Source organism: Hemitrygon akajei, chromosome 3 (assembly GCF_048418815.1).
Source record: "Hemitrygon akajei chromosome 3, sHemAka1.3, whole genome shotgun sequence".
In the NCBI taxonomy this organism is placed as follows: Eukaryota; Metazoa; Chordata; class Chondrichthyes; order Myliobatiformes; family Dasyatidae; genus Hemitrygon; species Hemitrygon akajei.
In genome coordinates, this window is record NC_133126.1 from 164,823,693 (window position 1) to 164,849,978 (window position 26,286).

Genomic DNA, 26,286 nt, shown 5'->3' on the forward strand with positions numbered 1-26,286 from the left:
TTGGGATACCATCTTGGGTCCCAGACCAGGTCCCCAGCTGGCCATTGCATAGAAGCTATAAAGATTTTTTTATTTATGATGCACAAAGAAAGAAAATAGGAAATGCAAATTAAAAACAGTGACAAATAATTGCAAGAATTATTCAGATCTCTTTAAGGCTACAAATAAAATTATGCCTTTATTTAATTAGAGTAAAAACACAGGTTCAAGAACAGTTTCCACCCTAAGGATATAAGACTATTGTATGATTCCCTGGTATAAGATAGACTCTTGACCTCACCATCTACCCGGTTGTGACCTTGCACCTTATTGTTTACCTGCACCGCAGTTTCTCTGTAGCTGTGACACTTTATTCTGCATTGTTTTTGTTTTACCTTGTTCTACCTCAATGCACTGTGTAATAATTTGATCGTATGAACAGTATGCATGACAAACTTTTCACTGAGTCCCAGTACACATAGCGATAAACCAATTCCATGTTAATATACTCTGGCGTACATGACAAGAAACTAATCTAAAATAACGCTGGAAGGAAGTAGGTTTAGTGTCACATCATTGTAAGACACAGTTAAAGACAGTAGGTAAATTGGATAAATTCGTTGTCGACCAGTTGCATGTTTATTTCAGTGATGCAACCACAGCAAGTGAGAATTGGCTGGCTCCTATTCGACCTCATTTCCTACCTGTCCCCACCCTTTCATTACCTCGTGACTTGAGTGTTTTTTTATTGCTACGCAAGTAGTTAAGAGAGAGTGGGTTGCAAACGGGAGTTTTTGATACAACTAACTTGTACCTGAACATTATGAAGAACTTGGTTGTAATTGCCGCCTTGGCTCTATTAGGTGAGTCGATTCGAGCTGCTTTAAGTTCCCACTTATTTTTTGAGTACTGTGGCATTGGGTTCCTGGAGTGGGATCGGTAGAGGCGGCCCTCACCGGGGGAAACAGGTTGCTCGATTTCTTTGGTGTTTGGGGTGGGGTGGCGGCCGCAGCGGCTCGAGGTGAAAATCCCGAAAGGTGCAACTTGTTCATTGTCTGCTGGACTGAAGTCGTACCGTCAGGGAGGACTTGGGTCAGTTTTAGTGGAGGAATGCGGAAACCACCAACCATTGGAGGCTCCTCACCTCCCTCAAATTGGTCTGCACGACATTTTATGAGTCACCGTAAAACCTTCTAAGAAAGTAATGTATTTTTGTGTGGTGAAGGAGCCGTTAACGTATCGCTGCCGAAAATTATTTCCACGAACCCGGCAGCCATTTACCCTTCTCCAGACTCAAGTCTTCGTCTAGAAGACACACGGTGGGTCGGTGGTGTGCTTCTAGATGAATAAATTAATAATAAACACATTTCATCCTGTTTATAGAAATACAAGTCTGTTCAATTCGGTCAAGGTTATCTTCAGAGTCGCTTCCAGAGGTTAAAACCCTTGTTCAATTTAGTCAATTACAATAATGATTTAGAAGTAATCTGCTGTTCAGTCTTTGTTTATGAACAGGTTGAGTGTATTGTCGTTGTATCTGTAACGTTTACATAAGATCTTGAATTAACTTGCAATTTTATCTTGGTTGAGTGTTTTTAATTCTCCACCCCTGCACATTTAGGGGCAAAAGTAATTTCCTCTTTACGAAGGAACTATTTTAAAGTTTGAAATAGTATTTACTGAATCAGCATCCATGGCAGCACCTTTACTTGTACTTCCCTGACAAAGCCACTTTTCCTAATTAATTGTACTATGAAACACACAAAATGCTGGAGGAACTCGCAGATCAGGCAGTACCTGTGAAGAGGGGCAAAATAGTCGATGTTTCAGACTGGAAAAGAAGGGGTGGGGGGGGGGAATACCAGAATGAGAAGATTGGGGGAGGAGTACAAGCTAATTTATGTTCATTTCTACCTCCTCCCTTTATTCCATTCCCCATTCTGGTTCCCCTCTTGCCCCATTGCCGCCTCCTCTTGCCTATCACCTCTCTGCAGTGCCCTTCTTCCTTCCCTTTCTCCCACTGTCCACTCCCCTCTCCTGTCAGATTCCTTCTTCAGCCCTTACTACTGCCATCTATCATCTCCAGGTTTTCTACTTCATCTCTTCTTCCCCCACTCCCTTTCCTGACCTACCCACCTTCTCCCTCACCTGATTTCACCAATCACCTGCCAGTTTATATCGCACTGATTTCAGGCTTACCTTCTCTCTCTCCCCCCACCCACCCACTTATCCAGTCCTGATGAAAAATCTTGGACTGAAACATTAACAGTTTATTCTTCTCCGTAGATGCTGCCTGTCCTGCAGAGTTACTCCAGCATTTTATGTGTGTTGCTCTGGATATCCACCATCTGCACAATTGCTTCTGCTCATTATACCATGATAGCTGCTAAGGGAACAGATGCTAACTGCACCGTCCTGATTTGGTTGTGAAATTTTGTTTCCTACCACATTCCTCGTAGCTTGTGATCCGTCCTTTCTCTGCAGCTCGTGACCCTTTTCTCTGCTTGTGCAAACCTTTATTTTAATGAACATTGCATTTGTATTTACATAACCTTGACTGCATACTCATTGTGTAAGATGGTTATTTTTTTTAACACAGATGCAACTACCCCTCTCTAATCCCTCGCTGCTGCTCTCCCTCTGTAATCTTAAAGATGGTTGCAATTCAGTAGCGTTTAGTATAACTTCAACAGATTGTCTGTTTAAACCCTTAACCCAGGCTGACCTTGTCTAATCATCTAATTTTTTAGAACAGAAGTAATTTCATTATAAAATGGGTTAACAACTGGTTCAGTAATATGTGGTACAGCAATTTTTCGATTTTATAGGGTAGATTTAACAGAATTGTAATCCCATATTTATCTGACAATAAATGCAGGTTTCATTTTCCTCTGCTTTAAAGATTTGCCATCTTAGTTTTCTGTATTAAATTTGAGATGCAGCTACTTTCCTAATGCTTTCTTGCATTCACTTTCCCATTTGGTGCTCTTTATGCCTTCCTTTCTCCAGAGATCTAACTCTCATTTCTTTCTTTTCCGACCATCTGTGTGTCTGGTTCTTAAGAGAAAACTATAACTAATAATTCATGGTGGGAGTGGACATAGACCTCTCAGTATGATCATGGTAATGTGCACGAGGACTTGCCTCTTGTTACCCTCTGTTCCCAGAATAAGGATACTCCCAATGATCTAGCTGTTGTAAGCTTTAGCCCTAGGCTATAGACAGCAGCCATTGTATCAAGGGTTTCATTCTTGCTTAGTACTCACCGAACCTTTTTCTTCAGAGTTGTGTAGCAAGGAAGATTAATTGCTGTGAGTTACGCTAAATCTGTCTAGAAACTAATTTGTTTTGAAGACCTTTAGGGTTTTGGGAATTACAGTAACATCTTGTACTATATCTTGTAACATCTTTCAGTGCTTTGGCAGAGCAGATCATTGACTGCCTGTGGTTGGAAAAAGCAAATGGTTAAATTGTGACTGCAGTACACAAGACTAGAAACTGGATGCTTGGCCTTCAAATTACTTGGTCTATGACCATCCCAATATTTTAGGCTCCATATTATTAATAAGGGCTTAATCAGACTGCAATAAAATTTTTAAACATCTAATTTTCAAACTGTAGCAATTTCATTGTAAATGAACAAAGTATGAGTTAAAGCACCAGTACAGCTTTTTGCTGGAAACTTTGGGTTAGTGACATTCCTCGGGAGTGGAATCTTCACCAACCAATGTACTATTTGTGTACTTAATTTTTTTTAAGTGCTTTTCAAAAGAGGATGATTGGCACTGAGGAGGGGATAAAAGGATCAGCCAAAATTGAATGGCGGAGCAGACTCAATGGGCCAATGGCCTAATTCTTCTCCTATGTCTTGTGGTCTTATAATTAGAGGAACAGTTTCTGGTCTGGCATTAATGGGTCACAAATTTGCCAGTCAAAAGAATTTCAACCTGTACTCTGCTGGTTCATAAAATGTCTGTGCTGCACCAATATTTAGGAAGGTTTTTGAACTGTTTTGGGTTGTAGTGTTTGTGTACTACTCAACTGCTGAGGTTTTTATCAGCTTGGGGGTGAATTCAGTCCTTGCCCAGCAGGAATTGCTAGATAACATTCTGAAGCTTCCAGTTTGGGAGCAGTTCTGTAACAACAAACTTGTGTACAACAGCGATTAATTTTTGTTTCCTCTTGCAGTGCCATTTATAAGTTGTGCAGAAAGTGCTGTTTGTGACAAATCCAGTTCAGACAACATTTAACCAAAGTTCATTTTATACGACAGCTATGCCTGTGACCAGCACAACCGCTGCAAACCATACGACGACTGTGCCTGTGACCAGCGCGACCTCTGCAAACCATACGACGACTGTGCCTGTGACCAGCGCGACCTCTGCAAACCATACGACGACTGTGCCTGTGACCAGCGCGACCTCTGCAAACCATACGACAACTGTGCCTGTGACCAATGCGACCTCTGCAAACCATACGACAACTGTGCCTGTGACCAATGCGACCTCTGCAAACCATACGACAACTGTGCCTGTGACCAATGCGACCTCTGCAAACCATACGACGATGGCACCTGTGACCAACACAACCGCTGCAAAGCATAATACAACAAGTACACCAACTGAACTCCCTACACTATCACCGACTGTTACATTCCCAGTAACTGGCTTCTACAATGTTTCTTTGAAGAACACTCTTTGCATCAAGATGGCTATTGGAATTCAATTAATTGTTGGCACAAAGTCTAAAGTAAGTTCCATTCATTTAATGCCTCTATTCTTTTACCAGAAGTTGAAAGGAGTTCCTTGAAACAAATGATTAGTGCAGATTGGATGTGTTAAGCAGAGGAGTTAGTCAGTCAACACTGCTTAAGTTCTTAACAGACTAATCATGGTTTAGTACAGTAATGGGCCCACAACATCCATGCGAAGCAAGTTGCCTATCTGAGCTGGTTCTGTTTATCCACATCCAAATCTTTTATATCTGTGTACTTGCTTGTCTCTTAAACTTTGTAATTGTACCTGCCTCTACCACTTCCATTGGCAGCTTGGTCCATCTATCACGCTGTGTGTGAGATGTTTTGGCCATGTATTCCCTTTAAAATTGTTTCCTCATTTTGAGACCATGCCTTCTAGTTTTCAGCTCCTTTGTACTAGGAAAAAGGCTGACCATTCACCTTACTGATGCCCTCACAACTTTATACCTCAATAACACTTCCCCTACGCTCTGGGGAAATAAGCCTGCTAAAGGCCTATCCAGCTACTCAAACTTGAGCCCTACAGTTCTGGTAAAATCCTTGTGAATCTTGTCTGCACCTTTGCAACTTGCAGAGGAACTTGTCATCTTCCTTCACCTTTCCACAGACATTTTTGCTTCCCCCCCCCCCCCCACGCCCAATGGAGTGTAGACGGTGTAAACAATGCTACCTTTCTTCAACCTAATGAATTGAGATCCTTCCTGAGATCATCTGTCTAACTACAAGTTAGAACCAAATTCCATAAAGACCAAGAGCTAGAATTTGCTGAGACAATGAGAAAAGTAATTGCATCTGAAATTGTGTTGCTCTACAAGTCTCACTACTGCAAGTTAAAATACATAATTCTAACATATACCTCCCATAATCAGGCTGTTGAAAATCCAGTTGGAAGGGACAACTTAACTAGTTTTATGGGTTGGTAATGGTTTTCCCAACTTTGTACTGCAGCAGATTTCAATGCCAATTGTAGCAGTGATAATGAAGCAGGAAATGAGACTAGTTTCTCACTTGGCTGATTGCCTGTTTAGCACATGTAGTTGCCTGCTTCCTTTTAAATGGAGAATGCTGAAGGTGAATTGAACCAATAAGGCTGATATTGGTGAATTTATTGATTGGTATTAGTTGTCTCCAATAGTGTTCTTTTATTGTGGTGGTGTCAGGTTTGCTGTTTGTGAAGCTCTAAACTTAAATGAAGATTTTAAGCCTCTATCTGATGCCGGTTGCTGCATGTACCCTCAGTAAAGAGGTTATACTGCAGCCAGGCTAGATCATTTCTCTGTTTATTTTCTTCGGCAAGCTCAGCAGTCAATACCCACTATTTGAATGGTGCCCTCTTGTCTCTCTTTCTCTCTCTCTCTCTCTCTTCCCCCCCCAACCACCAACAAAGAGACACTTCCAGCTTACAAAATAGCTTAAACATACAGTTCATTTATTTTGTGTGATACATTTAAATTTAAATAAAATTCTTAAAACACATTTAAAGCTCAGGTCTTCGATCTTGTGCTACAAACAATTTCTAAAGCAAATTATTTCCCAAACATGGGTACAATTCCTTTAAGCTAGAGACATGTCAACATTTGCAGAAGAATGTGTTGTCTATCGCAGAAATGGAAGACAGAAGAATAGATTCTAATCACCCCATCTTTCTGTCATTCTTCTTATCCTTTGACCATTCCTAACAACCCTGTTTGCTCTTACATTTGCACTGTTTTTGCTACTTGGTGACTTCACACATATTTTTCAGATACCTTTGGGGGAAATTCCCACACATGGTCAAAAAGCTTCTGAGAACAGATCCTAAACACCCAACATTAATGCTTTTTGAGGGCTGACTAAGTACACAGATCTCCCAATTATTGATAGATCAGCTATTTGATGTGCTAAGTGATAGTATTAGTCTGGTCTGTAAGCTTCCTTGAGCTAAATAACTTAGCCAGTGTTGTCTGGTTTGATGCAAACCCAATTAACAAAACACCATTGTCCTACACTCCATCTTCTGAGTAGCCTAACCCTGTGCTGTGGGCCAGCAGTGTGTGCTCTATAGACTGTGCTCTTTGCTTGCAGAGTTGTCCTTTAATTTGATCCTTGTTTACACCAAGACACTGAGCAAGGAATATTGGTTCTGAGTCTAACATACTCAGAAGGAGCTCTTTGACTCCTGGAAGAGTCAGCTGCTGTGTTAGAATCAGTATCAGGTTCAACATCATCAGCATGTGTTGTGAAATTTGTTGCACATTGCAATACATAAAAACTGAATTACAATAAGTATACATTAAAATTATATTAAAGTAGTGCAAGAAAGGTAACGTTCATGGATTCAGTGTCCAATTGCAGAGGGGAAGAAGCTGTTCCTGAATCATTGAGTGTCTTCAGGCTCTGTGCCTCCTCCCTGGTGGTAACAATAAGAAGAGGGCATGTCTTGGGTGACTTTTTGAGTCTGCTCATTGCTCGTTGATGTCCAGGATGCTGGAAGGCGAGTGCCCATGATGGAGCTAACTGAATTTGCAACTTTCTGTGGCTTACTTTGATCCCGTGCAGTGCCCTCTTCCTTTATATCAGGTGGTGATGCAACCAGTTGGAATACACTCCACAATTTCGACTTTCTGTAGAAATGTGTGAGAGCCTTGATGTACCATCAATAACTCTCGGAGACAGGAAGTGAACAATAGGCTTTTATTAACAGCAAAAGGGAGCACGACATCTCGAAGACTGAGGGAGGAGCAGTGCCCCAATCGCCTTTATACAGGGGTCTATGGGAGGAGCCACAGGAGCAGTCAGCAGAGGGGCGTGTCCAGATAGGTATACATAGTTTACCACAAGCCTTTAGTGACATACCAAATCTGCTCAACTCAAAATGAAATATAGCTGCTGTAACGTTCTCGCTCGGGTGTGAAGTAACGCCGAGGTAAACGTCGAGATAAACCAGAATCAATGCAAACGAGACCGCAGTAAGATTAACCATTTACTGTTCACTCTTCACATTAACGCATGGTGAAAACTGTTGAAAAACAATACAAGATTGGTACAGTGTTTGTTCCCTTCTAAATATCACATTTACATTGTGAATACTTGCAAAGGTAAAACTACAATAACTACATTACATTAAAGTGCAGCATACAGTCAGAATCTAGCTGCTCCATTGGCTGCTTTAGACACACTTCAATACAAACTATCCCGACTCTTTAACTGACGAAAAGGTAAACCTTACCGACCGTCGTTACTTTTAACAGAATCGGCGTTAATATTTTAACTCAAAATACCGATTATCTAATGACTTACAGCGTTGCTTTCACTGTGTCTTTGGTGCATAGAGAGACCCTAGTCAGCGTTATGGTCGCACATGTGAGTGACCCCCGCCCTTGCGTGAATCTCAAACCGGTAATTCCCCACAAGACGCGGCGAACCCGGATGTGACGTCATCGCAGCCGCGATGTATTACAGACAAATCAATTGATTTAAACAATCCTAACTTTAACTAAAAAATGCTAACAAATTACTATGCGAAAATATTATAAACTAAATAACTGCCATAAAGGCAGCACACTCCCCGCTTGGCCTTCGTAAGGTCACAATGAACGTAATACAAACTTCAGTCTCTAAATCAGTCGTTAGGTAGAAGTAAAATGACTTCTGTAACAGGCCTTTGGTAAATTTTCCCATCGCCTTGGTCGGTAGTTTTCAACTCGACTTCCCTGACATGTCCATCCCTACTAGGGAATGTGGCAGTGATTCTGGCCATTGGCCAGCAGTTGCCGGCGATTTGCTTGTCCTTGAGCAGGACTAAATCTCCAACTTGAAGGTCCCTTCTCCATTGCTTTGTGTACAGGTCCTTATCGGAGAAGTCCCCTGGTGGAGGGGCAGCTCCTGCCTTCGGCGTAAGGAGCATTGATGGCGACAGTATGAAGGGGTTTTCCGGGTCAGGAGACACGGGTAGGAGTGGTCGTGCATTCATAATGGCTGTGACCTCTGCCATTGGTGTGCCCAGTACCTCGTGGGTCGATCGGATGCTTTGCTGCATCTCAGGTCTCCTTTTCGTGGTTTTTTGCAAGGGCGTGAACCGCTTGACTGCCTGCTCTTTGTTGTTTGGCAAGCACTGGCGTGATTCTCTGAAAGGTAGTGGGGCGACCCCACTATTTGCTTTGTCTCTGAAGACCTTGGTGTCCTCCGTTTTTAAGATGGTGGCGTCTTGAGCCGATGGAGCGAGTTTATTATCATGCTCCTTTTGAGCAAAGACAGACTGACCGAGCGTCTCGTCAGTTACTTTGCGCTTGTTAAAGCCTTGTGGTGCTTCCTGGACGCACATGGAACTTGTGCGGGGTTGAAGAATCATATGGCGGCTACTCTCTAGCACATTGGTCTTGAGTGTGTTAGCCGTTGATTTGTGTTCGTTGCCAGGGCACACCTCTCCTATCACCACCCAGCCCAGATCCAGGCGTTGGGCGAAGGGGGCGTCGTGTGGTCCATTGACCTGCTGCCTAACCTTATGTACCCGGAGAACATCTCTTCCTAATAGCAGGAGTATTTCTGCTTCTGGATCCAGCTCTGGGATGTGTTTGGCGATGTGGTGGAGATGTGGTTGGTGTAGCACCGCACTTGGCGTCGGGATCTCAGTGCGGTTATTCAAGATTTTCTCGCACTCTACGAGTGGGGGGAGACAGATGAGGACTTTACCATCCAGGGACTCGATCTGGAAGCCTTCGGCCCTCCTTCCGTAAGTTTTCATGTTGCCTGAGCAAGTTCTAAGGTAGTATGGGAACTGCTCACTCTCAATGTTGAACAAGTTAAAGAACTTTGGACTGACTAGCGAGCGGTTGCTCTGATCGTCCAGAATTACGTAGGCTTTGATGGCCTTGTCTTTGGCTCCCTTAGGGTACACCTTAGTGAGACAGATCTTTGAACAAGAACGGCTTGCCTGCGCTTGACCGCAAACTTCCGTACAGCTCGAGCTGACAACAGTTGTCCTGGAGTGAGCTTCTCCCTCCCCGCCGTCCTGTTGTGGGGGTGAAGGAGCGTTGTCGGTTTGCGGTGACGGGCCAGGATGCATGGCCCAGTCGTGATTAGTGCTATCACATTCCAGGCACTTCACGGCGATCGTACACTCTCTCGCACAGTGAGAGGTCGAGGAACAGCATCTAAAGCATATTCCTTTCTCCTCGAGGAGGGCCTTCTTCTCTTCAAGGGGTTTTTCCCTAAACGTTCTGCATCTTTTGAGGGGGTGGGGTTTGTTATGCAATGGACAATTCTTGCTAGAGTCGTTGTTAGTTGTAAGGACTTCAGTCTTAAGCGCTGAGACTGGTTTAGTAATGTTGGAATTATTCGAAGTGGATTTATCTGGCTTGGTGTAAATTGTACTGCTTCCTGGACCTATGAGGCTAGGATCGTTTCGCTTCTTCGCCTCCTTGCACACGAACCTGGTGAAATACTCGAAGGGAGGGAATTGACCTTCGTGTTCTTCCTTGTAATCTGAGGCAACGGACAACCACCTGTCCTGCAGCCCAAATGGAAGTTTGTCCACGAGTTGTCTAATCCCGGTTGGAGTGTCTAGGTATACTAGACCAGCTGAGTGGCCATCTTCTTTGGCGCCTTGAATCTCCATGAGTAAATCTCCAAATTCTCTTAGCTTGGTGTGGTCCTTGGCTGACACCTTAGGAAAATTTCCCAAACGTTGGCATAGCGCCGCCTCAATAATTTCGGGGGCTCCGTAGCCCTCCTGAAGTCTCTCCCATGCTTTCTTCAATGCTAGCTCGGGTTTGTTGATGTACACTGAACGCATGCGTCTCACCTGTTCGCATGATTCTTTTCCCAGCCATTTTGCCATAAGATCCAACTCCTGGGTTGCTCTGAGCTGGAATCCGTCGATAGCGTTGGTGAAAGTGGAGTACCATGCACGGTAATTTTCGGGTTTATCGTCAAACCGGTATAGTCCTGAAGTGACGAGATCCCGTCGTGCGAAATACCGTGCTGCGGATTCGTCTGCAGGTGGCGTGCGGGCTGAGGGAACATGTCCACAGGTACATGACTGAGGGCGTACATCTGTTATGGGATTTGCTGGTCTGGACTCAGTCTTTGCCTCTCTTCTCCCCAAATCCGGTAAGTTCGGTGTCGAGAAGTACTTGTCGTGAGCCCTTGCATTCCTGGGTTCATCGCAGAGTTGCGAGGGTAAATTATCTTCCTCGGATGGACGTGATGCCGTCGGGCCTCTCCAAGACTCCTCGTGAAGTGGGACGTTATCGAATAAGTAAGGAGAGGAAGAAAGAGTCTTCCATTCCATTTGAGATTGGACATAGTCCCTTGTACGTTCCAATCCGATCTTTTCTGAGGTAGATTTTCCGTCCTTCGGATCATGCATTTCTTCGGCGTCTTCTATTAACTCTGCTTCCACCTCGGCAGCTGCTGCTTCTCGTTCTAGCTTCAGCGCTTCTAACCGTGCCTCTACCCTTTTCCTTTCCAATTCGTTTTCGGCTTCTCTGGCAACCTTTTCCTTCTGGTTTTCGGCTTCTCTGGCAGCCGCTTCCTTCTGGTTTTCGGCTTCTCTGGCAGCCGCTTCCTTCTGGTTTTCGGCTTCTCTGGCAGCCGCTTCCTTCTGGTTTTCGGCTTCTCTGGCAGCCGCTTTCATCTTTACTTCTAATTCTTCTTTGGCAAAGCGCGCTCGCACCTTGGCGGCTTCTGCTTTCGCTCTTGCTTGGGTGGCCTTACTTGATGCCCTACTGCCCCTATCGCAGGATGACGATGACTTTGACAACGACTTGATGCTGGATCGGGTTGACATGGCTGCACCTTAAACACCTGATAATGCCGCTTTTTCACTGTAACGTTCTCGCTCGGGTGTGAAGTAACGCCGAGGTAAACGTCGAGATAAACCAGAATCAATGCAAACGAGACCGCAGTAAGATTAACCATTTACTGTTCACTCTTCACATTAACGCATGGTGAAAACTGTTGAAAAACAATACAAGATTGGTACAGTGTTTGTTCCCTTCTAAATATCACATTTACATTGTGAATACTTGCAAAGGTAAAACTACAATAACTACATTACATTAAAGTGCAGCATACAGTCAGAATCTAGCTGCTCCATTGGCTGCTTTAGACACACTTCAATACAAACTATCCCGACTCTTTAACTGACGAAAAGGTAAACCTTACCGACCGTCGTTACTTTTAACAGAATCGGCGTTAATATTTTAACTCAAAATACCGATTATCTAATGACTTACAGCGTTGCTTTCACTGTGTCTTTGGTGCATAGAGAGACCCTAGTCAGCGTTATGGTCGCACATGTGAGTGACCCCCGCCCTTGCGTGAATCTCAAACCGGTAATTCCCCACAAGACGCGGCGAACCCGGATGTGACGTCATCGCAGCCGTGATGTATTACAGACAAATCAATTGATTTAAACAATCCTAACTTTAACTAAAAAATGCTAACAAATTACTATGCGAAAATATTATAAACTAAATAACTGCCATAAAGGCAGCACAGCTGCTGTCGTGCCTTTGTACCTACCTTGATAAGTTAGGCCCAAGATAAATCCTCCATGTTGACACCCAGGAAACTGCTCACTTCTTTGAGTTCTGTTCCCTTGGAGGACTGGCATGTGTTCCTCAGCTTGCCCTTCTATAGTCCACAATCAGTTGTTTGGTCTTACTGACACTGAGTGCAAGATTGTTGCTGTGACACCACTCAACTAGCTGATTTCTTGCTCCGGCATGCCTTCTCATCATCTGGAATTGTGCCAATAGATGTGTTATCAACAACTGTAGATAGCATTTGAGCTGAGTCATGGATGTAGAGAGTAGAGCAGTGGGCTAAGCGCATCCTTGAGGTGCGCCAGTGTTGATTATCAGCGAGATGGTGATATTTCTCATCCGCACAGATTGTGGTCTGCTAGTTAGGGAATGTTTTATGCTTCTGTTTTAAAGGCCTGTGGTTAAACTGTTCAATGGGAAAAAACTTTGCAAATTCACATTTGATAAAGACTAAAATGCTAATTTTCTTGATACTTGTTATTTTTCCCATGACAAGCATGTCAAAAATCAATCCTAAAGTTTGGGTACATGCTGTACGTCCCCTGAAATTACTGTGGCTTTTAAATCGTTTTAACATCATGAATAAGATGCTCAGATCCACTTTGTGCAGACTCCTTCGTTGAACTTTGCAGTTTGAGTTGGCTCTGGATGCGGGTAACCATAGCTCTGTGTGCCAACCTGGTCTCTGCAAGGAGCTGATTATCTTGTCCACTGCATTATTTTGTAGTGCTCACTTAACTCTACAGCAGTGCACCCATGAAATTTTGTAATTGCAATATCACAAAGCTAATGGTAAATTAACAGAATTGCAAAGGGTGCTCACTGAAATGTATTGCTACAATTTAAAAACCCTCATAAAAAGCTTAAGAGAGTGATCCAAGTCCAATGAAAGGCTGAGCAACCATGGCACTAATCTAAAATAGAAGTTTCTGTATAATTCCAGTTGGTCTATATGAATATAGTTCTAATTAAACTAACAATACAAAATATTTTCACATTGTTACCCTAGTCTGTATTTATCTCTATAGTATCCTGGTATGTTAACTTCAATTTTTTTTTTGAACAGAAATGCCAATGAAACAATGCCAGACTGCAATAATTGTCTTTTCACAGAATTTGTACTTCAATGTTCCGCCAAGCAGAACAACAGTTTCAGGGAAGTGTGGAAATACTACTACTTGGATTAATTTGCAGTTTAATTATGGATTTGTAAACTTCACCTTTAGGAAGGTAAGTTAATGTAATTGAATCCCTCCGACTTTAGTGGGACAAGGAGAGATGGTGGTCCATTGAAGGATGTGAGAAGATTTCTGAATGTTAAACTTTTGAATTTGTTTGCAAGTATGTTCCAGAAAGGCCATGGAATAGTTGAAGGTGCAAGCTTTAATTAATTTTGTGACTCCTAGATTCTAGTCTAAGAGGTAGTGTAGGTCATGGCTTTAGCAGTTCAAGTGAAGGGCTTGCATAGTATGTCTTGTGATAGCAATGGTCTTACAAATGGTTCAATTTAATATTAGAATGTATACAGCATAACCCTGAAATTCTTAGTCTGCACAGGCATCCTCAAAACAAGAAACTCCATAGAATGAAGATAAACATCAGAACCCCAAAGCACTCCTTCTCTTGCTCAATCCTCACCATGCAAGCAATAGCAAAAGCACCCCCCTTCTTCACCGCCCCCCCCAGAACTTGATCTAGAGTCAATCATCAACTAGTCCATAACCCAGCATTTTGGTATGTCAGGCTCCCCACCCCCACCCCCCCCACAAGGGGGCAAAAGAGAGTTCGCCCCAGCAATAGCAAAAGCGGAGACCACAACTCACTTTTTTTGTTTTGTCATTTTTTTATTGAAGTTCATCAAGCAAACATTTCCATAAGATGTATTTCAGACATTGTACATATATATCATATATCACAAAGTATTTATCTGAGGTATACACTTGTAGAAAAGAGTGGAAAGAAAAAACAAGCAAAAGGAAAGAACTATGTACAAGTAGGGAGTGATCTTTTTTTTTTACAACATATTCATTGATTTGTGAGAATAAAATCAGGCCTATGAGGCATTATGTAGTTAAACTATTTTTCCCAGTATGAATCAAATTGTTCCAGCTTATGATTAACAGATGCTGTTATCTTCTCCAATTTGTAAATGACCATTGTAATTTCCATCCATGTATTTAAAGTTGGGCTCTCCTGTGATAACCATATCCTAGTTAAGAGTCTTTTTACCAGCCACCAACAGAATATTCGTTAAATATTTATCTCTTTTCAGCCATTCTTGAGGTATATATCCAAAATATATGGTCTTACTCTCTAAGGTTATTTCAAATTTAAAACTGTTTTGTAGGGCATTGTGTATCCCCCTCCAATAGTCTTTGATAACAGGGCAGTCCCAAAAAATATGATAATGATTTGCATTTTGATTTCCACAATTTCTCCAAACAGGGAGGTTACTATCATAATGGGATTTCTGAGAGGGTGTAATAAAATATCTTATCAAGTTTTTCCATCCGAACTCCCTCCATTTCTGTGAACTGGTACACTTCCATTGATACCTCCATATTGTCCATTCTTCCTCAGATTTAATTATCCCTCCTTCCTTCTCCCATTTTGTTTTAATGTATGAAGTCGAATGTGTTTTAAGATTTGACAACCCCTTATACATGCTTGAAATGATTCTGCTACCATTATCTGAATTATATGCTTTTCTAAAGAGCTCTATCAAGCATGTACTTGCCTCGCTTACATTTTTAAGCGTATTATTAACATATTGTCACATCTGTAAATACCGATAAAAATCTTGTTTTTCTAATGTGTCTCTCTTTAAGCATTTCAAAACTGAACAGTGTTCATCATCTTTGTAACATCATAATGTTACAAAGAACTGTTATTCCTTTAGCTGCCCAGTCCTTAAATCTAGCATCCAGTTTATTTGGTGTAAAATCTGAGTCATATGCACATCATTTAAGAATTGCAATATCTCCCTCTAGATTATATTCTTTTATAGTAGTTTTCCATATCTTAATAGTCAATATCACCCATGGGTTATCAATAGTATATTGATAACTTTGGTATATTGGTACCTTTGCAGGTTATCATCAGCCAAAATTGCTTGTATGGGGATGGGAAGTACCCGCTGCTCAATGTTTTTCCATTGAGCGTCATATGATGGGTTGCACCAACATATCACAGCTCTCAACTGTGCTGCAAAATAATAATCTCTAAGAGAAGGTAGGCCCCATCCCCCCTTTTCCTTTGCCAATTGCAAAGTTTTGAGATGAACTCTAGGCCTTTTACCCTGTCAAATATACCTTGATATCATCTTGTTCCATTCATTGAATTGATTTTGATTAATCTCTATTGGTAGGGTCTGAAAGAGATATAATAGTCTGGGCAGTATATTCATTTTAATAGACTCAATCCTTGAACTGAGACTGAAAAAAGGAATCAGGTTCCATCTTGCCACATCTTCCTTAATTTTTTTTATATAAAGGCTGATAATTTTGTCAAATCTTTTGGCATAATGATGCCCAAATATTTGAAAGACTGTGTGCCATGCCTAGGGGTACTGACTTTCAATTTCTCTTGGTGGGCTATAGTAATATGAAAGTAATTGGGTTTTATCTATGTTGATCTTGTATCCTGATAATTGACCATATTGTTCAAAGGATTGCATCAATTTAGGTAAAGAGTATGTTGGTTGCCCTAGATAGATCAAAATGTCATCCGCATAACAAGCCAATTTATGCTCTGTCCCTTTAATAGTAATTCCCTGATATCTTCATTTTGTCTGATGTATTGAGCTAATGGTTCCAGATATAACGCGAAGAGTAGTGGTGACCATGCACAACCCTGTCTCATGCCCCTTTCTAGGGTAAGACTATTTGATAAATATCCATTGATTTTAATCCTAGCAGTAGGATTGTCATATAGTGTCTGTATAGTTTTAATAATTGTGTCTTGGAAACTAAATCTGTGTAAAAGTCTGTAAAGAAAATTCCAATTAACCAAATCAAATGCTTTTTCAGCATCCACGCTGATCACTATTGCTTCGATTTAATTTTTTTGAATATGATCCATAATGTGAAGTGTCCTTCATTGTCGTATAAAACCTGTCTGATCGTTATGTATCAGTATATGGGTAGAAACTCCTCTAATCGTTTGGCCATGATGGAGGTAAATAACCTATAATCTACATTAAGAACGGATATTGGTCTAAATGACCCGCATTCCATTTTATCCTGGCCTTCTTTCGGTATAGCTGAGATTATCGCTTCCTTCCAACTGGGTGGCATTTGTGCCTTTTTTAAAGTGTTCAGTGTGGGGAGTAAAACAGGAATTAACTCATTTTTAAATTCTTTGTACCACTCTGCCATATACCCATCTGATCCTGGTGACTTGCTTAATTTAATTGCAGCTTTTAATTCAACTTCAGTTATGTCAGCAGTCATCGTTCTATTTTGTTCTTCTCTTGAGTGGGTAACTCTAGAGAATTCAAGAAGGTGTCAATTTGGGTTATGCTTCCCCCGGCACTTTGGAATATCGACTTTTGTAAAACACTTCAAAAGCTTCTTGAATTTCACTTGGCTTATTTTTTTTTTAATCATTTTTGTTCTTGGATCCCTAATTCTATGAATTGTATTTTCTGCTATTTTTTTTTTCAGTTTCCATGCCAGTATTTTCATAGACTTAGATCCACTTTCATAATGTCTCTGTTTCAGAAACATTAAGTTTTTCCTGATTTCTTGCGTAGCCAAACTATTTATTTCATTCCTAATTCTTTTAATTTCCTCTAATGCATCCTGTGCCAAATTCAATTTGTGTTTTTTCTCTAGTTCCTTCAGCCTATTTTGTAATTCCTCTAATGGTTTATTCCTTATGTTTTTCTTATATGAAGATATCGCTATAATTTTCCTCCTTAAGACTGCCTTCAGAGTATCCCATAGAATGGGAGGTGAAACCTCTCCATTATCATTAAATTCTAAGTAGAGACCAATTTCTTTTTTAATTTGTTCCTTAAAGTACAGATCATTGAGTAGACTTGAATTTAGTTTCCAAATAGTATTCTTTGGTTGTAGGTCAAAATCAACAGATAAATATATAGGTGCATGGTCACTTACATCTATTGATAGATAGATAGATACTTTATTCATCCCCATGGGGAAATTCAACTTTTTTTTCCAATGTCCCATACACTTGTTGTAGCAAAACTAATTACATACAATACTTAACTCAGTAAAAAATATGATATGCATCTAAATCACTATCTCAAAAAGCATTAATAATAGCTTTTAAAAAGTTCTTAAGTCCTGGCGGTTGAATTGTAAAGCCTAATGGCATTGGGGAGTATTGACCTCTTCATCCTGTCTGAGGAGCATTGCATCGATAGTAACCTGTCGCTGAAACTGCTTCTGTCTCTGGATGGTGCTATGTAGAGGATGTTCAGAGTTTTCCATAATTGACCGTAGCCTACTCAGCGCCCTTCGCTCAGCTACCGATGTTAAACTCTCCAGTACTTTGCCCACGACAGAGCCCGCCTTCCTTACCAGCTTAAGACGTGAGGCGTCCCTCTTCTTAATGCTTCCTCCCCAACACGCCACCACAAAGAAGAGGGCGCTCTCCACAACTGACCTATAGAACATCTTCAGCATCTCACTACAGACATTGAATGACGCCAACCTTCTAAGGAAGTACAGTCGACTCTGTGCCTTCCTGCACAAGGCATCTGTGTTGGCAGTCCAGTCTAGCTTCTCGTCTAACTGTACTCCCAGATACTTGTAGGTCTTAACCTGCTCCACACATTCTCCATTAATGATCACTGGCTCCATATGAGGCCTAGATCTCCTAAAGTCCACCACCATCTCCTTGGTCTTGGTGATATTGAGACACAGGTAGTTTGAGTTGCACCATATCACAAAGTCCTGTATCAGTTTCCTATACTCCTCCTCCTGTCCATTCCTGACACACCCCACTATGGCCGTGTCATCAGCGAACTTCTGCACATGGCAGGACTCCGAGTTATATTGGAAGTCTGATGTGTACAGGGTGAACAGTTGTCCCAATTCCACAGGTGTTTATTTTGTCTTTGTCTTTTCCAAATGTTATGAAATAGTCTATTCCTGTATATACAGAATGGGAAGCAGAATAATGAGTGTAATCCCTTCTGTCAGGGAAAAAGTCCCTCGATATATCAATTAAACCAACATCCTCAAAAAGTGTATTAACTTTCTTATGTAAAGACTTTGTTTCATAGGTTTTTCTATTGGAAGAGTCTAAGTTTGGTTGTAATTGTAAATTTAAGTCTCCCCCACATATCAGGAAACCTTCTGTTTCCGTTACCATAATATCAGTAATTTTCTGAAAGAAACCAATATCACTTCCTGGGGGTGCGTATATATATTCAATAGAGTAAATTAATTCCTGTCTATATTCCCCCTTACCAGAATATATCTGCCCTCTTTATCTCCCATTTTGAATACTTCTGAAAATTTAGCTTACTTGAGATAAGAATAGCAACTCCTCTCCTATGTCCTGATTTATGAGGAGAAAAACAAATTAGTGAAGCCCATTCTCTTTAGTTTTTTATGCTCATTATCACGTAAATGAGTTTCCTGTAAATATACTACATGGGCTTGTTCTTTTTTCATTTTGGATAAAATTCTCTTATGTTTGATTGGATTTAATAGCCCATTGACATTAAAAGAAATGAATTTTACCTTGTCCTTAGCCATCTGTATTTATCTGTCAATGTATCATTGAAATTAGAATAAAACTTAATTGATCTACTCCCTGAACAAATAAGAACCAAGAAACGCAAATAATAACAAAAATGGCAATGAACGTGTGATTCCAAGGCTGAGGTCTCTAGTAGATGACTCCATGTTGAGCTAGAGGAAATGTCTAGCTGTGGGGGATAACCCATCCTACTTGTGAGTTGAGGGCCCCCACTGTGCAGTATTCATAAAAGTCGGTGAACAAATCCATTGCATAGAAAAAATTTCCCTGTGTACTTTTTTAATTTTTATTTGTGTATACACACACACACACCCCTCCCCGCCACAACAATGGCTGAATGAATTGGGTGAGGCTTAATTCCACATAGAAGACAGACCTGGACTGACCAATGGCTGATGGTATTGGTTCTATAGGCCTAATTGTCCCTGTATGTAGAGATACGTGTGCTAACTATTGTTTTAAACCTTTCAATAACTATCATCTGCTTGCAGGATGGGAAGCAGTATTACATCAGTGAAGTAAGAGTTACTCTGCATTCAACGAATAACCTGGGTAACTAGCTGTTTTAATTACTGTGAAAGTTGAATATTTGAAATAAGATTTTGTTTATAATGTAAAGCTAATTCTTTGTAAATTGCACTGTTTTGTTACACTGAGTCTTCATCCTCTGCTTTGAACTTGCCCTGACATTAGGATGGCTGGAGAATTGGGCAGGAATGAATTAGGTCTGGGATCCGGTGTTGATACGATAACTCCTATGAATAAGGTGGACAGGAGTTTACCCCGCCAAACTACTCGAGTTCCTCCCGTAGAAACTCACCCAAAAAAAGGTGATGGTTAATGGGGGCGCCATTTTAAATAGGAAAACTGGCTGTACGGGATTTTGACAAAGCATGTGAATAACAAAGACAACCCCCTTGGAACCTGCCTGTTGAGTTGAAATCTGATGCTACCAGCCTTTAGTCAGGTACAAGAGAAAAAAAATATTAAAGGAAGTGCCACTGTACTCGTTACCTGTTTAGATGCTGAATTAAATGTATAACTGTATAGCTCTGTAGTGAAACGGAAAGCATATGTATTGTGTTAGATTCTAAAATCCTGTGAGACTCTGTACTACTTCGTTTCACCGCTGGTGAAAATGCTTTGAAGAAAGGGGGTGTTATGAATGTACCACAGCTCTGAGGGGCCGAAGGGTGCGGAGACCAGCCCCCTCCTTCCGGAGAATTGCAAGATCGCTATTAATTCGGGTCTTGGACCCAGGAAATGAGAGACAATGCAATGGATTTGACCATTGTTCATAGAGACACCTGTGTGAATTGCGACTCTATAGTACGTGCCAGCTATCAGGGACATGGACACCCTTGGGCAATGTGGGGTGGGGATTGTATCACCCTACCTTGATTGACATTTTCAAATCTGCCAGTCATGATAAAAAGAAGACTGCAGGAGGCAGTATCCCAGCGACGCACCAGACAGAGACACCATCGCTCATCGCTCCCGTAAGGACGGGAAGCTGTTCGGGAGCCACGTGTGATTCGGTTCCCCTAGCTTGGGACACGCGTGGCTGATAACCCCGAAAAGGATTCTGAACTGACTGACAACAGGGAACTCACGTTCCCGATTCAACGCTTTGAGTCCAAAAGGCTGGCAAGTTTATTTTCTCTCTCCAACCCTTGAACACCCAGCGGTCCCTCAAACGGCTAAAAGCCTTCATGAACTGGCGAGACTTTTATATTTCCATCGGACAATAGTTTTACCCCTAGACAAACGATAGAGCTACTTCTTATTGTTGATTACTACTATACCCGCGCTTTAGATTGAGTATTGACGACGTATATTATCTGAATGTTTGTATTAACCTTACTTTTGTGCCCCTTTATAAATAGTTGACTGAATTCCAGCTAGGAAATGTTTGATTATAATCCCATCCATTTTTTTAAAAATCACTTGCAAATGGATTAAGCTCTCCAACTCCCAAGTCATTGACCTACTGAAGGAGTAGCTATAGATCCAACACTAATCCCAGCTGAGCCTGTCAGAGCCAAGTGGTCAGAAATTCATTCAGATTTCATATTTTGTAGCTTTGGTAGAGCATTTTGCTTCAGCTCTTTATACTTGAATATAATTTATTGCCAACATGTAAAGGTTCATTTTAATGTATGCAGAATACAACTCTGAAATTTGTCTTCTCCAAATAGCCATAGAATACAGAAAATCATAGAAGCAGTTGAAAAACATCAACCCCCCCAAAAAAGAAACAAAAACTTGCAAACCCCAACCCCTTCCTCGCACACAAACTAACAGATCTCCTAATCCCCATCCTGCCAATTGGCAATAAGAACAAATGGGCATGAACACAAAAATAGAACTGAATGTGAACCACAGTTAGTTTGAACTACAAGATGCTGTGAAAAGTGTATCTTGCAAACTGTGCATTCAGATCAAATCATTACAAAGTGCATTCAGGCAAAACGGGGAAACAATAATCCGAATAAAGTGCAAAAGAACAGAGGAACTGCAGGTAAGCAAAAAGATGCATGATCACAATGAGGTAGATGGGGTGTATTTTATTGTACTAGAGAACAATTCAATAGTCTTATAACAGTGGTGTAGAAGCAGACCTTGAACCTGGTAAAACGTACTTTCAGGCTTTTGTATCTTCTGCCTGAGGGGAGGAGAGTGAATCTCTTTGGTGGGGGGAGATTAATTATGTTGGCATCTTAGCTAAGGCAGTAAAGTATAGAATATTTTTCTAAACTGTTCTGTAAAAACTTGAAAATTAATCAACTGAATTCAGCTAGCTTCACTGAGCTTGATTGTGGATTTGGTTTAATATTCTCTTTAAACATATGTTAGGGGTTCCTAATTTTTTAAAAAATGCCATGGACCCCTACCACTAAGCAGGAGGTCCGTGTTCCCCAGGTTGCGAACACCTGACTTAAGGGAATGTATAGGATGCAGACATTCTCTATTAAGTAGTTAAATACACTGAATTTTGGGTCAATTTTAAAGTTAATGGCAGAATTGATATTAAAGCATGGCACATTTAGTAGACATAACATGAATTTTCTCATCTGGATTTCTGTAATACTGTAGCAACATTATATTGTTGCCAGTATTAGGCCATTTTATGCTATTTTTGTTCTTGTTTTACAGACAAAACTTACCATGGCATTGCAAAGAATATGGAGTTGTTTAATGTTGAACTTGGACACTCCTACAAGTGCAAAAGCAAGAGGGTTGTACATTTTTCAACTGATTCTTTGCAGATTTTAATGGTTAATACTCAAGTCCAGGCGTTCAACATCTCTGGAGGAATCTTTGGTAAAGGTAAGAAACTTGAACATTTCCTGCCTTGCAGTTTTCATGAAGTTTAAACCCCCTTCCTCCCCCCCCCCCCTCCCCAAGGACATTATCACCATCTCCCCCCCCCCCCCCCCGCCCGGGCGTATCACCATCTCCACCCCTCCCCCCCGGGCGTATCACCATCTCCACCCCTCCCCCCGCCCGGGCGTATCACCATCTCCACCCCTCCCCCCGCCCGGGCGTATCACCATCTCCACCCCTCCCCCCGGGCGTATCACCATCTCCGGCCCCGCGACGTATCCCATTGGGGAAAATTGGGGATATCCTATTTTTTTTTTTTGAAGAAAAGATAGTATTAAGGGTTCTTTGTGCTGAGGCTCTTCATCAGAATGTTGTTTCCTATTACAACATTGGAAACAACATTCTAATGAAGGGCCTCAGCCCAAAAAAGCCTTACTACTATCTTTTCTTCAAAAAAACCATCTTAAAAAATCAAGGGTAACAGTGTGTCATTATTTACAGAAATTGGCTTTAATTTGAAATACTTTAACTTCTGTATTCCAAAGTTGTCAGTAGTTATCTCTGCTCTCAGTTCTACAAAATGTCAAGGTGCTAATTTGATTGTGTTGACCTGATCATTAATTGGGACGAGCTTCTAGTCAAGTTGATACTTATCCCTGCAAGCGTAAGTGCTACACCTGTCCCTACATCTCCTCTCTTACTCTCAGGATCCCAAACAGTCCTTCCAGGTGAGACAACACTGCACTTGTGTGTCTTGTTGGGGTAATCTATTGCATCCGGTGCAGCCTCCTCTACATCGGTGAGATTGGGGGACTGCTTTGTTGAGCACCTCCGCTCCGTCCGCCACAACAGACAGGATCGCCCGGTTGCCACCCACTTCAACTCTGCTTCACATTCCCATTCGGATATGTCCATACATGGCTTCCTTTTACTGCCATGATGAGGGCCAAACTCAGGTTGGAGGAGCAACACCTCATATACCGTCTGGGTAGCCTCCAGCCCCTTGGTATGAACATCGAATTCTCCAACTTCTGGTAATTCCCTCCCTCTCCCTTCCACCATCCAACTTTCACTCTGTCTCCTCTTCTAACTGCTTATCACCTCTCATGATTCTGCCTTCTTTTACTACCCATAGTGCTTTCCCCTTTCATTGCTTCTTCACCTCTCCAGCCTACCCCCTCCCTGCTTCCCCTCCCCCACCCCTTGATCTTTCCCCTGATTGGTTTTTCACCTGGCACCTTCCGCCCTCCCCCCACCTTCCTTATAGGGCCTTTGCCCCTTCCTTCTTCAGTCCTGTCGAAGGGTCTCGGCCCGAAACGTTGACTGCTCATTTCAACGGATGCTGCCCGACCTGCTGAGTTCATCCAGCTTGTTTGTACGTCTTGATTTGACCACAGCATCTGCAGTATACTTTGTGTTTACTTCATAAATCACTTGTGTTTTAAAGAAATAATAGAATGGTGCTTTACTTGTCCCTTTTCTTTTTATAGCAGAGGAATGTTATGTGGACTATAAGAGTGTACTTCCTATCGTCTTTGGAGTAGTTCTTGCTGTGCTGATCGTTATTATGATCGCTGTGTATTTGATCGGTCGACGGTTTCAAGCTGCAGGCTATCAGCGAATCTGAAGAGAGAAATGATGCTTTTTGGTTTACTTTGCCTCTCATTAACATAGATGGTGTGCGTCTTGGCCAAAAAAACGGATTTTCGCCCCATTCAGTGCACCTAGAGATTGCCATAGATGTGCATACAGAAATATTGGCTGGGATTTTCAACTGTTGTACTTTATACTTTCTGCATTTCTAGCTTCAAAAATGATTAGTAATTAATATCATGTAGCTTAATGCCTTTGTTTGTTGCAACTTGGTCTTTCTCTGTTTGAAACCAATTTTATTAATATGCATTTTGAAAATTTTCATGTACTAATTGCTAAAATGTTAAAATTAATAACTGATCAAACTGTCTTATGTTTCAATACAAAATTTCTTTTAGAAAAATGCATTGTAAATAATATTGAATTCAGATCTATCAGAAATGTCAAACTCCAGTAATTATTTTATGCATTTTGAAATGGCCATGTTTCAGTCAGTTCGCCGCTGCTGTTTAAAATTGCTGATTGAAACTCTTTAGCTTGTTTGTTTCGGAATTGCTTGAATGTAGAAGCTGGAAAACAATCTCAAATTTAAAAAATTAAATTGTTAAAAATTACTCATCAAGTCAGTCTTCAACTATGAGGGATAGAATCTCTAATTCTGCCTCTTGAACATCCCTTTTACTCATTTCACCACTGGCAACCAGGCCCTCTGCTGCCGAAGCGTTTGGGGGCGGGGGGGGAGCCCACCGTGCCTCAATTCCTCAAACTTTCATCTGGCCCCCTGATGATGGATACCGGAACTCGGGGCAAGGTGTCATTTGGCTTCTGGACGTCATTCCCTCATTCCGTGCCTTGCAGCATGGTAAGGTTCCTCATTTTCAGTCAGGCTGGTTCAAAACAACATTTGGCAATGAAAATACTGACACAGAAAAACACATACCTGAGGCTGTGAGGATCTGTTAAAGCAGCACCTCACTGACAAGCTGACAACCTTCATCCAAAAGAGGCTGCAGAGTCTCTTCAACACTTGGGCTACCCTAATACTGGCTGTAATTGGCAATAATGAAGCCTGACCTCTCTGTCCAAAGAACCATGATTTGTTCACTCATAATAACTGGGAACCTCTTAATTAACTGGAAACACAAGTGTCCTTGGTTTAGAAAGTCCACCCCAATGTGGATGGAGGTGTAAGTAACAGGTCCATGGGTATATGATGTCCAACAGAAAACCTGTGAGCTGCAGACAAGAGAGGCTGGGAACAATGCAAGAGGTCTGGAAGCTCGCTGATAAACACAACATACTCAAGTTCTTCAGTGCTGCCTATGACCTAAAGTCTTATTCTGCTGAGGTCCAAAAGTGAGGTTACCTCATAAAAGACACTGAGTTGGTCAAATGCAGGACTCAGGAAGTCAAAATGCTGACTCGTTATTCCCTTCCATTGATGGTGCTTGACTTGATGACTTTGCCCAGCATTTTGTGAGTGCTACTGCAGGAGTTTATTAACTTTGATAAACTGGAGAAGGATTCTGGACTTGGGAGCACCTTGTCTTCAACCCAGAGCAAAATATCTGGTCCAGTCACTGCTACCCCAGACAGACAAGTCATCCGAGATGCTGATGACAACCAAAAGACAAGAAGACTCTGGACCAGAAAATCTTACATTTGTTATAGAACTGGGGAAAAAATGGATGCCAGGCACAAATTTACAATTTGATCTCAAGTCTACAAGGAGGTAGACATGTTAAGAGACTTGAATCCCAAAGATTTTCAGAAAAAGGAGGCAAATCTCATCATGGCAACTACTGAGGTATCACCCTACTAATATTCAAAGGGGAAGTCATCACCAAGGTCCTCCTCTTGATGGCAAAAGTGGTGGTGCTGCTCCCCAAATCTTAAACTGAAAAGTGAGATTAACAATAGAATATCTTTTCAATTCTGTTGGCTGCAGAAACTCATTTCCATCTGCCACACAATGAGATGCAAGCCATGATTTAGTGGAAGAATCCTGGTATCAAATATGGCCGCATCATCTCCGAATATTGCTTTCTATCTTTCTCATCTGTTCCACTGCTGGAGTAGTGTTAATCTACAGGACAAAAAGGAAAATTGATGTGAGAATCGATTTTATTTTTTGCCAGAGAATATTAGGTGACTGGAACTGGCTTCCTGGTGGAATGGTGGTAGCAGGTATGATAGTGGTGTTCAAGAAACTCTTAGACCCATGAATATGGAGAGATACGGATCCTGAACAGGCAGAGGGTAATTAGTTTAATTCAGCATCATGTTTACCACAGACCATGTAGGCTGAAGGGTCTGTTCCTGTGCTGTACTGTTTTATATCAAATGTTCTTTGATCAGATAATTTGA

General features: G+C 41.5%; 2 protein-coding genes across 3 annotated transcripts; one reads left to right on the plus strand and one right to left on the minus strand.

Moving 5' to 3' along the window:
- Positions 1–685: 685 nt before the first annotated feature.
- Positions 686–24,533, plus strand: lamp3 (lysosomal associated membrane protein 3). 2 transcript variants are annotated; one of them, XM_073041236.1, is made up of 6 exons: positions 686–842; positions 4,253–4,728; positions 13,378–13,494; positions 19,491–19,551; positions 22,156–22,329; positions 23,817–24,533. In XM_073041236.1, the coding sequence occupies exons 1-6, from the start codon at positions 803–805 to the stop codon at positions 23,951–23,953; spliced, it is 1,005 nt and encodes a 334-aa protein (XP_072897337.1). In that variant the 5' UTR covers positions 686–802; the 3' UTR covers positions 23,954–24,533. The 2 variants fall into 2 exon arrangements, with proteins under 2 accessions (XP_072897337.1, XP_072897338.1); XM_073041237.1 differs by having other exon boundaries at positions 696–842; positions 4,168–4,728.
- On the minus strand, positions 7,601–11,156 carry LOC140725589 (uncharacterized). Its single transcript, XM_073041235.1, has 2 exons — positions 8,015–11,156; positions 7,601–7,733 (listed from the first exon to the last, which is right to left on the minus strand). The coding sequence occupies exon 1, from the start codon at positions 11,082–11,084 to the stop codon at positions 8,337–8,339; it is 2,748 nt and encodes a 915-aa protein (XP_072897336.1). The 5' UTR covers positions 11,085–11,156; the 3' UTR covers positions 7,601–7,733; positions 8,015–8,336.
- Positions 24,534–26,286: the final 1,753 nt, after the last annotated feature.

Bases quoted from the DNA above. Each gene is read 5' to 3' on its own strand.
- lamp3 (XM_073041236.1), top strand. From the start codon at position 803: ATGAAGAACTTGGTTGTAATTGCCGCCTTGGCTCTATTAG. The intron at 13,495-19,490 runs GTAAGTTAATGT...ATCTGCTTGCAG, and splicing joins TAAACTTCACCTTTAGGAAG to GATGGGAAGCAGTATTACAT. The intron at 22,330-23,816 runs GTAAGAAACTTG...TTCTTTTTATAG, and splicing joins TGGAGGAATCTTTGGTAAAG to CAGAGGAATGTTATGTGGAC.
- LOC140725589 (XM_073041235.1), bottom strand. From the start codon at position 11,084: ATGCATGATCCGAAGGACGGAAAATCTACCTCAGAAAAGATCGGATTG.